Below are 12,208 nucleotides of genomic sequence, written 5' to 3'. Positions count from 1 at the left end.
GTTAAAGTCCTCTCGATACACCGATATCTTTTAGTACGACAAATTCCTGTGTAACGATATTTCTTGAGGAGATTTTGCAACTCTGCTTCAATGATATTTTTTATATTTTATATTACCTTCAATATATTTTTAAATTGCTCACCAGTTTTTTATTATTTCGAGGGTGTCAAATAACATCGGTATTTTGAACACACACACACAATCTACTTTACTTCTGAAGTTTCCGTGAAGCTGCTTTCTGCGTAGTAAACATTAGCATTGGTGTAAAAAATTGTCCACCTTATTTGAATTGTGAGTTCCCTTAGTAGAATTATTCTTAGTTTAATGTAATCAAACAGAAGCATTTGGATTATGATTGTATAAAAATAATAACAATGGTGCATGATAAATAAATTAAATTTTAATATTACTAGATATGTTTTTATTAAATCAGTAAGAAGTTGGACGAAATATAAAATTTGCATCCCTTTATGTTTATTTATACAAATAAAAATACTACAATAGACAAAACGCCCCAATGAGGTGGGTGAAAAAAGATGCCCATAAAAAGAAAATATTCTTATTCTCGTTTTATTCTCAAGACTCTCCGTGATCTAGGAGTTTTAATGAGATTCATGACATCCCATCGAAATTGCTGAAGATAATTACGCTGAAAAAATATGATTAGAGTATCACTTGTTCTCGAAAATTTCGCCGTTTTAAAAATTATTTTAGATCCACTTTAATCGAATTTTTTCAATAAATTTTAAAATTTTTAGCAAAGGAAATATCTTATGCACTCACTGGGACTCGGATTTTTATGATCTAAAAAACATGAAGATATTGCCTTTAAATTTAAAAATATGACCTTTATATTTAATAATTTTCCCATTATTTTATCTCTTCTTTTTCAGTTATTGCTTCTTATCTTATTACGTTAACAAATAAACATAAAATACACCAATTTCAGGCTTGTGATAAAGCAGACGTCTAGTTTCTGCAATCGCGTTGATTGTTTCTCAAGCTGAATTGTAACGCTACTGTACATTAAATAGGTTTTGTGCTGGAGCTTTTAACACATTTTTAACAAAATGAAATATAGTGGTACCATTGGCCCTTTTACACAGAGCACAACTCCGGTCTACTGTGATTTAGCAATTTACTGCCTTTCTATCCGCTTACAGATGTGAGTTGAGCTGAAAAAGTATGTTCTATACTATGGTTCCCAATCGGGTGTGCGCGCACCCCTTGGGGTGTGGGAGGGTATTTTTGGAAGTGCGACATGAGAAAAAAAATTACATGTGACTGATTGTTTAGGAAAATTAAAATGATGATAAAAATTGAATTTTCAAATTCCTAAAAAAGTATGAATCATTCCAATACTTTGATGCCTCATTCTTCTGACTTCTGTTCACAGAAATGTGTCATATGAATTTTGTGTTGCAAAAGGTTTTTTTTTTCGATTAGCGATCGTATTTGTTTTCCACTTTGGTTGAGAGAAAATAATTTAAATAATTTAAATATACAATTTCGTGGTTTGTTTGTATTGGTACCTCGAGCTATTTGCATGCTGAGCTCAGATACTGTCGTGAACACACATGACTCAGGAAAAACGCCAAAAACTTCAGTCAAGTGTGAAAGAAACATTAATTTACAGTTGTTACGGCTGGAATCAATAAGTGAAAAACTATTCAATGAATCTTTTTTTCCAAATCTAAAAAAAAGTAAAAAATACTGTTTTTTTTAGGTTTGTGTCTGAATTACAGTAATTTTCAGAAAAAAATGAAGCCAAAATTAAACATTAGCTATAGCCGAAAAGATGTTAAACAATTTATAAAGAAATTCATAGAGATTAGTTATTGGATAATTAATGTAATCAATTACCAAAAACAAAAACCTGAAATTTCTGACATATAAAAAATGTATTATCCAAGGGGATACGAGAAGGTAAGTCACATTGTGCTGGAGGTGCGGGAAGGAAAGAGTTTGGTTGAAGGAAAAAATTAAAAACCCACTGTTCTATATACCTAACTGATATACTTAACTGTCTGCGTGCATATCTAATGTTGTGCATGAAGTCAGTGTTGCCATCTGTGTTTCGAATTGTGAGTGAAGTGCAATGCTTGAAAATTTGTACAGTTGTAGGCAGTTCCGAAACCGGGGAAAAGCGGTGGTGAGTGGTGACCCGACAGCTGGACCAGGGTAGGCGGAAAGTTTGTTTCTCATGCGTTCAAAATTACGATGATGGTGTGGCTAAATCTGTATTTACTTTCGCGGGTGACAAAGATAATTTTTGTTTTTTGGCTGCACCCGTGGTTGCAAGATCTGTCACACTTTTCAACGGGGAGGATTGACTCATATTTGCAGCTGTAAAACGACAGAAAACCAACTTCGGTCAACCACCGGTGGGATTCAAACCTATGTCTTCGTGATGTGAGACCCTCACGATGCCCACATGACCGCACAGGGGCTACCATCGGTGCTGAAATTATTCGTCCCAAAGTCCTGGAAAAAATTCCGTAACTGGCTTTGAACAAACTTCAGGCGGTGCCAGAATTGAAGAAAGGGTAGGGCGGGAGATTAACTACCAAACATGAGAAAGGAGCTCGTTTTTCCTATAAAATTTTATAGGGAATAAATTGGAAAAAACCCCATAAATAAACATAATGCAAAAAAACCTTTTAGAGCTTTGGAATTTTACAGTGACAGGGAATGGCAGTTAAACCGGGTCTGCCCGTCTCACAAAAATCCCTGTGTTTAGGCATGATGAAAATGTATTGGACGCGAAGATTTCCAGCGTCCTAATGAACAAAATGTTTCGCAAGTGCTTGGAGTGTCATTCAGAAACATAGCGAAAGGATCTTCAAAGGTCCAAAGGACAAATAAAGTGGCCACACTGGGAATGCAAAAGTTTCCCCCACCTCCAAAGAAAAAAGAAGACGAGAATTACTTACAAATACAAATACAACGCCACAACAGGCAAAATGCCCAACGAGTTGGCTGAGGAAAAAGATGCCCATGACAAATATGGATGTCATACATTTCTAAAATACAGCAACCCAATTATAAATGCAATCAAAAAAACTAAAAACTATATATATATATACTTAGTATATATATAGTTTTTCTATATATATATACTAAGTATATACCACCGTATATGCAAGGGGACACGGGTTCGATTCCCGGAGGAGGCAAATCACTTTTCTTTCCAAATATCAGTTTCTGCATAAATCCAGAAAATTCATTTTCTCAGTATATTTCATGCCGAAAAAAAATACCATCTCTAATACCAAACCATAAATATGTTCTATGGGCATTCTATAAAATTTTAACATGTATATATATACATGTTAAAATATATATATATACATGTTAAAATATATATATATATACATGTTAAAATTTTATAGAATGCCCATAGAACATATTTATGGTTGGCTTATAATTAATTCATCGTAGTGCATTCATTGTAGAACTACATCTCTGAAGAAAATGTCTACAGGTAAAAATTCCTGGTGATGAATGAACGAAACATATGACCGATTGCTTGAAAAGTCCTAAAATATGGCCGATCACTCAGAAATGCTTAAAATATGACTAATAGCTCAAAAATGCCCAAATAATGACTTGTTATAAGAAAATATGACGTGCCATAAAAGTTCCAGCCTCAGCAAAGACTATATTTATGATAGAAAAAATAATTTGAAAGAATAGAATATAATATTTTCTTCTTAAATTTTTGCAGTTCTGGATTGAATTTCAGCAAAAACGAATTCACAGCATTTATTTTTATAAAGATTGTTGTTCATTTACTAATTCATTATATCTCATTAAAATAATTCAGGTAAAATTGCATATAAATAAATTTGTCGCTCTTTTTCCATATCTTCAGAGTTTGTTCTGAAATTTCGATAATATACTAGTTGTTGCACTGACAATTAAAATAAACCTTTTATATATTCAAAATGAATGACACATGATGATCTGCGTACGCTTCGTTTTTGGATGTTAATCTCATCGCAGTTATTTTATGCAACTTGGTAGGCGAAATAAACTCTAATCTAAATTTCAGAAACTATTGACAAAACCACTGTATCCATGTCTGAATCCCTAACTTGTTTGAACAGAATTGATTCGCTTAAGCAACGAATGGTTTGCTTTCTGCAGTTTTCCAAGTTCAAATCGCGAATATGGAGTGGCCTCCAATTTAGGAACGTCTCTTCTCAGAGATCGGGCAGACCTTCAACACTATAATTACATAATCTGGAATTACAGGTATACGCCACTTATACTATAAAATATGGAAGACAGATGGCAGCACTACTAGAACATGAAACTCTGACAACATAACTACGTTAAGACTTTGCATACGCTCAGAACACACGTTCCGGTCCGTACCAATTCGTTAGAAATTCCCTAAACCAAGAGTGTTCAACTATTAGGAGGGCACGGGCCGCTTCATTTATTTGAAAACATGTCACGGGCTACTTAATTGAGTGATCTGGAACAGTATCGCAGTCTGCTAAAGTGATCTGTAAATGGGCCGCGAGTCACTTAAGTGCTCTGAAACTGTCCCGCTTGTCAGGCTCAAGTGATCTAGGAACGTGCCACGAGTCTGGTCGATAAGATGCTCGCCTAAAGTACCAAAGGATGTTTAGAGGTGTCGCGAGTTCGATACCCAGTTCGTCCTTGTCAGAAAACTTTCCTGACACAGGGGTACAACAAAAAACGGCGACTTGACCGCAGCAAAAATTGCTACCGCAGGGAGTCCCCCATCGAATGGTTAGCGCACCAACCTCTCGATGAGTATGAAAAACAAGCCTGCCGTTCGGAATCGGCAATAAATTGCAGGTCCCGGTCTAATTAGCCCTCGTATGCAGAAAATGACCGTGGTGCGACAAAAATGATCAAATGTTAAATACTCCCTTAATGTGCTGCGGATCACTTAAGTGATGTGCAGCGGGCCGCTTCTGTAAATACGATTTTTTTGATGATTGTATTTTTCAATACTTTTTATAAGGGTGAACCTTATAGAGGATAAAAATGAAGATTTTGGTAGCTAGCAAAAGCCTTTCTAATTCAGCATGCAAAAATGAACCGTAGACAGCCCCTGATAATGCTAGCCACCATCGTTGAGGAAACGTTGCGAAGTAAATTAACCTGTACCGAATTTATCCATTTGCATCGAAAACAGTCTCTTTCAACAAATTTCGTACACAATTCGTACAATTTTTCAGTTCTTCTAAATGTAACGATGTAGAATCTGAAGGACAGAATATATATATATAGTTTGGTTTATATCAAATAATAACTACTTTCGAGCTGTAAAACAAATTTAAACAGACATTCTGTAATTTTTATGTTTTTCATATTTCATATTTCGACTAACTTTAATTTAAGCGAGCTATACCTATACAATATTTTATCATTGCCCATTTGAAGAAAAGATATATGGTCTCTAGGAAACGCATTTTGATTTGAAAGAAACTAACCGATTACATACGAAAATTTTTAGAAACTTGCGACCATGAATAGTCGGCCAAATATAATTTGGGTTTCACGTTAAAAGCGTATGTTTGTTGTCGCAAAAACATTTTCCATTTCCCGCATCCATTAAGATGATGGCTCAGAGAGAAGTGGCTCCTTTGCCACAATAACGAATTTTCATTGAACATTTCCAAAAATGGGATGAAGCGGGAAGTTGTTCCATTTACGAGCGAATCCTTTTTAAGAAAATGTTTTTCGGCTTTTGAAGGTCATTAAGTCGTTTAGTAAGAAAAGCTATCGAAACACAACGAATAGAATTTTACTCACATATCGATTTTTGTTTTATCGAGGAGAAGAAGAACAATTCAAGCGATTCTAATGTTCTGAGTCTTCCGTTATGTGCGTTTTTCCGATTTTCCTCTCATTTTACTCGGAAATAATTACGTCAAAATCGATCAATCGTGATGGTCAAAAATGTCGTTTTCCTACTATTACATTCGAGCACGTTAAGAAGCCACGAAGTTATTATTCAGCGAGTACTTGAAAAATCTAAATGGATTGAAATTGTTCGTCATTTAGGAGGTAAATAACGTAATCGGAAGAGTTCTTGACTTCGAATTCAAATATTTCAGATTTATCTTTTAAGCGCACTACACACACATGATAACATTTCATTACAGATAGTATTGAATGGATTCCAAACGTGGTGAAACTGAAAGTGATAAAGGAACACAAAAAAGTTCCAACTAATAAGTTGTTTCTTATTTTTATCGTGTTTTGGAAGATCGGACAACCAATAGAAACAAAGAATTATGGCCCTTCATAAACATCCGATTGAAGACCTAATCCTAACACATCCCGAGTAGTTCGGATTAGAGGGCTTTTACTACAGTACTGAAAATCAATTTCAGAAATAACTCGTTTCAATCTCCTCATTGGCACTTACCAAATATCTTGCCTAACTTGATTTGAATTTCTTCAGTTACTAAACATCTCGCCTCCTTAAAACTCTCTTATTTCGACGAGCCCTGAGAGCTTTGCAAATTTTTTTTCTCCATAAAACATTTTCCCCAGCCTTTCAGATCAGCTGACAATGTGGGCGGAATCAGATTTTGCTCAAATTTTGATATTCGAAGGAGGGAGTCGTGTTTGAAATAGGTCTATTTTCCTTTGAAATAACTCTATTATTTCCCTTTGAAATAACTCTATTATTTCCCTTTGAAATAACTCTATTATTTCCCTTTGAAATAACTCTATTATTTCCCTTTGAAATAAGTCTATTATAACTGTATTAATAATAGAAACGTCTTTTCCTCTGTATATTGATCTCCGAGTTCGGGATTAAGAGTACTATCATCTGCGCACAAAATCAGGAAAAAAGTTTTACAGAGAGTTTATTTATTTCCGATTTGTGAGTCATAATGCGGATCAGTGATATTTATAAAACAGCGGGAAGGGTTGAACGAATAAATGACGAAATACTTGGTTATTATTATTATATTATAATTATAATCTCACTAATAGTTGTATATATTTATAACTATATTATATTCCACAGGATTGTGTTAAATTTACACTACTGAACAATAATTGGTTGATAAATACCAGAATAAAAATTCAGCTAGACATAACAATATATCACGTCCCAAAAACCAAACACTTTCTAAAAAAACCGTAAAAATATTCAAATATTTCAATAGAATTATCACAATACAATTCATGTTACAAATATTACAAAAGGCATTCCATCAATTAGAAAAGAAATTGAATTATGCAGATATAATACAGTTTGATTCATTTGCTGTTAAGAAAAATCTGAATTTCATGAAAAGAACAGATTTTGATCTCTCTCACTAGCCCGCCTGAATATTTCTGAGATAAGATTAACGAGGGCAAAACCATGATAACTAATTAAAATACGATAGTATCCAACGCTATAGCATTGTAACAATGTTGTATCTTATCGAGACCTGATGCAAGGAATACAAACTCTCTGCAGGCCACAAAATGTATGTTTTATTCTTTTTTTGTTGGTTTTTGTCTATATTGCATTGTTTTGTATTTTGGACGTCCACTGTGTTTTTTTTTGTACTTTTGTCTGATTGAATGTATTTGAAATTGCATTACGAGTGATTGTAATTGAAATTTAAAAAAATGACTCATCGCCCTATCAATTGAATCTCGATAAATTTTAAGAAAAAAACGCAGCAAAATAGATGCATAATGTGAATGGCAATCACACATTTCTTGTTTTCCATAAATAAAAACTTTTTTAACCACAAAATGCTTTACACGGTACCTTTTACGATCATCAAGAAAGGTTAGGAACATGTTGTTTTCATTGTAATAAAGTAAGTTACACACTGAACTTCTCGATCCGTTCTCAGAGAAACAACCAACTGTAGTTGAAGGGTGAAAAAATATTAATTAGTCGCAGCGAAAGTAGTTCTCGAGTACTTACAACGACCCCGTGTTTGTCTCAGTTGCTTTTTCCTCGACTCATCCACTCTTTTATGAACGTCAAGATAAGACGCTAAAGCGGAAATTAAAATTCTTAGAAACTTAGGACAGAGAGACCATCCTCCCAACGGTACAATTAATCACCCCGAACAAGACTTCAACAAGCTTCGAGGATACAACACACAGACTGAGTGATTTTCTTCGTGATCTTGTTTTTGTGAAACATTTTCGAAGGAAACAAAGACTTTGCTATGAGATGACGTAATTTCATACCCCTTGAGTTTTCTTATGTTTTTGTCTTTCTCGTATTATGTCTTATTCCTTGTCAAGATTTCATTCGACGATGCACCAAGATACACTAAATAACCTTGTTCATTCGATAACTTTTCTAATATAAGAATTGCATTGAAGGAAGCAAAAAGTGAATATTCTAACTCTGCAAAAGATACAGCATATCTTTGTATGTTTCTTAACATTCTGTTCATGTGGAGAGGGGAATAAATACTTGGGAACAAAATTTAAATGTCTGTGAAATTAATTTAATTACGAATTAATCTCATTTTTAATGCTCGAACTAAAAATAAGCTCGATAATTAACCCATAGGAGTAAGACGAAGTCTATCGAAATCTTTTAATCACTTACCACGTAATTTCACTGCTATATCCACATTTTTATTCGTTTCATTTCACTATTAACTTTTATCGACTTCTTTCTTTCTATTCTTCCGTATAATTTTAAAACTTCTGAAGAAATTGATTTTACAATTAAAAACTGTTACTTAAAATTGTTCAAATAGAATAATGATACTTGATTTAACATTTTAGTATTTATCCATAAAAATAATAATAATAAAAGAGCATATTATTTTTACGGAAATGTCTTTGCATTGAAACTAATTTCAAACAAAATTTAGAATTATTTATTTAAAGATAATTTATCGAGTAATGATACATAACCGTATATCCGTGTTATTTTTGAATTGAAAATGTCATGAAAGGTGTGAATCGGTGATTGCCAAATGATATGCCACAGCACTTCCTTGTATTTTCTGCGATACATGTTTTCTTTCATTTTATTTCTAGAAGTTTTATAGAGAAAAACATTTTTTTTAACTTGTATAAGATAATTTTATTCATTTTTCTTGCATTTTCACCCTAGATGTGAAATTTACTTCGAATAACACTATTAAACCACTGAATAAACTGTAACACAAGTTCCCGGTGCGTGTTCTATCTTACTTTATATGAGTTTTTTAAAGTACAAAAATTTATCTAATATTCATGAAAGTAAGATTTTCGTTATCGCTTTTCATTCATAAAAACTACTTTTTCGAAAATTATCAGTTACTATGTTCGTCTAAAAAAGAAAAAGAAATACGAGGTATATCTAAAGTATTTTCTATATTTCAATGTGAATTAATGATCTGATTCGAAATACTTGCATTCAAACATTTATAAAGATTGCATTTTTGAATATTTATCAACATACATGTCAGTAAAAACTATTTTATCTGAGTAAAGGTTAAGAGTATTACAGCATTGCAGCATGTAGGAACACGAATATTCTAATCCATATAAGTTGAAGTTGATGATAAAATGTTCTTTCAAATAAATTATTAAACTCTGAAGCATATTATAATAGGTAATATTGTGTTATATACTAATATCAATAAATCCATACTAATCATATATACTAATCACACGCATGGTAAATGCAATATCAAAATTAAGCAAATATGAAACACGAAAGCTTCACAATAAATCGATGTATAGAATTTATCGATATCTGTATCCTATTTCTGTAAACTATTGAAATTTGATATAAAGACCTGATATAGCAGAGAATAAAATTGACAATAACATAATAATTTTTAGATTAGGATCAGCACATAGCCGATAGCAAGACCGACGATAACGAGATAAAAAAATTTTAACAAGCACAATATGTAGATCCACGAAATTGAAAATCAATCTATTTCTTCATATATTTTTCTATTTATTTCTTCATATATTTTTCTATCTATTTCTTCATATATTTCTATCTATTTCTTCATATATTTCTATCTACTTATTCATATATTTCTATGTCTATTACTTCATATATTTCTGTATCTTTTTCTTTATATTTTTCTATCTATTTCTTCACGTATTCCTATATATCGGTTTCTGTATATATATTTCTAAATTTCTATCTATTTCTATTCAATTTCATTTCCATTAATTTCCCTAAAGTTGAATTTTTACTTAAAATGATGCACATTTTGAATTGTCAAAAGTTTTTGAAGGGAAAGCTTATCAGTTGTCATTCAGGTATATTTATTAGCTCTTTTATTTTTATACATTAAAATTATTTGTACATTATGGAAAAAAAATGTTTTAAAGTTCAAAAATATCGAAATTCCCAATGTTTCGGTAGAAACACCCATAAAATTTGTGTAAAATAGTAGTTTAATAAATAACCATTCCGTAACAAACATAACAATCTTATTTCCTACAATGAACGTGTTTAACGATTTAAGTAATCAATCTCATTGATCAATATGATGTATCCGAATAAAAATAAATAGTTAAAATATAATCACCCCTTAACAAGTGCGCGAATTGAATAACAATACTAATTCCATAATAACTAATTCTCATAAAATTCAGCGATTATAATAAAAAAATGTGGCAAATATTTAAAAAAATTAAGACGTTAATTCGATCAGAATTAATAAGTAAATAAGCATGTGTAAAGTACTATCTTTCCGGTGAAGGGTGTTTTTTCTTCTTCTCCCATTTTACTAACAGAAAAATGAAACGTCTGCTGTAATAGATGCTCCGAGAAATCTTGAGTGAATACGATCAGCAAAAACCACTTAACTTAATAACGGTGAAGAAATAAATAGATAAGCGAAGAGAAATAAAAGAATGATGAAGAAAAAGAAAGAAAAGTTACTATTTATAGTCATTTCATCCTACCTCATTGTCGTAACTGGCGTAGTTGTCGGTCATGGCTGTGCACCACTCAGCTTCTGATGCTGATCTTCGATTCACCAAATACCGAAGATTTCTCTTTGCCTATCATGCGATTATAACAAAAACCAATTTTTTTTTCTTTTCCTTCAAATTATTTATAATTTCTTCAATTCTCTCTCTCTCCTCAAGATTAGGATATTCGAAGGCACGGGTTAATATAAATAGACAAATATATTCGTGTATAAGAGGACGCCGAGAATATAGAGGACAGAGACTCGTATATAATAATTATTATTATTATTATTTTCTTATAACGACTTAGTCATCCTCCGAAAATAAAATCTTGTTGATGCAGGATATTTCCGGGAAATCGAAACTCTTGTTGCTTTTTCTTTGGAGGTCGTGCCACAATAATATTTCCTTTATTGCCGAGATCTCGTAAACATGGATGATGATAAGAAAGGACGGTGGTGCCCACACACAAGAAAGAAGAAGAGATTATATTCTAAGAAAAAGAATTTTTTTTTCTCTCAATTGATTGTTGCTTCGCGCTTCTTATTACTTTTTTTTAATATCTAAAAACTAGATCTTTCCACCACAAATTTGTTGTTGTTGCATTAAATGGCTCTTTGAATGGCGCTGCTGCTGCTGCTTCGACCCCGTGTATTCAATATTATTGTTGTAAAAAAAAAGAAATATTTTCTGTGACCCTGGACCCTTGTTTCGGAATTCGCTTTGAAGGTGAACGCGATACTGGTGCTGCTTCTGCAGCGCGTTTTTTGGAAATGAAAGAAAAGATATACTGTGTACACACACACACACTCTGGCAAAGAGTAGAGAAGAGAGAGAGAGACAGAGAGATATACAGTATTCTCTTACAGAGAACGGTGAGAGTTTCTCACGGTTAACGTGGATCAATAGAGCGTCCAGGAAGGGCAATCGATCCTTCTGCCATCTAGTGACGAGATTTTGTACGAGATAAAGATTTGTTGATACTATTTACTATTTCTTAGTGCATGAGATTTTTTGATATATTTTTTTTTCTTGGCATCTGAATCGATTTTGGAAGCCATGTTCAATATACAAACCGCTCACCCGTAATATAACTACACATCTTTCTCTCCTCTATACTTATTATTCATTCGAAATTTTCAAACATTAATGATTTTAATTGATTTACTTCCCCTATAGTAAATCTCTTCTAATTTGTTAAACTCATATGTAACTGCACTTATTTTTATTTTGTTGTCATTTAAATTGTTAATGACAATTGTGATAATAATAGTTATCTGTGGTAACTGCAGTCAGTTTCAATTTATGG

At 32.5% G+C, this 12,208-nt stretch overlaps 1 protein-coding gene across 3 annotated transcripts in view; it reads right to left on the bottom strand.

Moving 5' to 3' along the window:
• LOC149081624 (inactive dipeptidyl peptidase 10-like) overlaps positions 1-12,208 on the bottom strand; it is a 273,617-nt gene that overhangs the window by 132,600 nt on the left and 128,809 nt on the right. For 2 of the 3 annotated variants that reach the window (XM_089237042.1, XM_089237040.1), the window contains exon 1: positions 10,891-11,152. The exons of the other annotated variant lie outside the window; for it this stretch is intronic. Coding sequence is in view for 1 of the 2 variants with exons in the window: in XM_089237040.1 (XP_089093166.1) it covers positions 10,891-10,923 (33 nt within the window). In the remaining variant the exon portion in view is untranslated. Of the gene's footprint in view, positions 1-10,890; positions 11,153-12,208 lie in introns of those variants that run through there. 3 annotated transcript variants of the gene reach the window in all.

This window comes from Pholcus phalangioides, unplaced genomic scaffold (genome assembly GCF_987345545.1).
Source record: "Pholcus phalangioides strain wild (caught in Gottingen) unplaced genomic scaffold, Ppha-v1.0 ptg000009l_1, whole genome shotgun sequence".
Lineage (NCBI taxonomy): Eukaryota > Metazoa > Arthropoda > Arachnida > Araneae > Pholcidae > Pholcus > Pholcus phalangioides.
The sequence above is the reverse complement of the archived record's forward strand: the minus strand, read 5'-3'. Positions and strand labels throughout refer to the sequence as shown.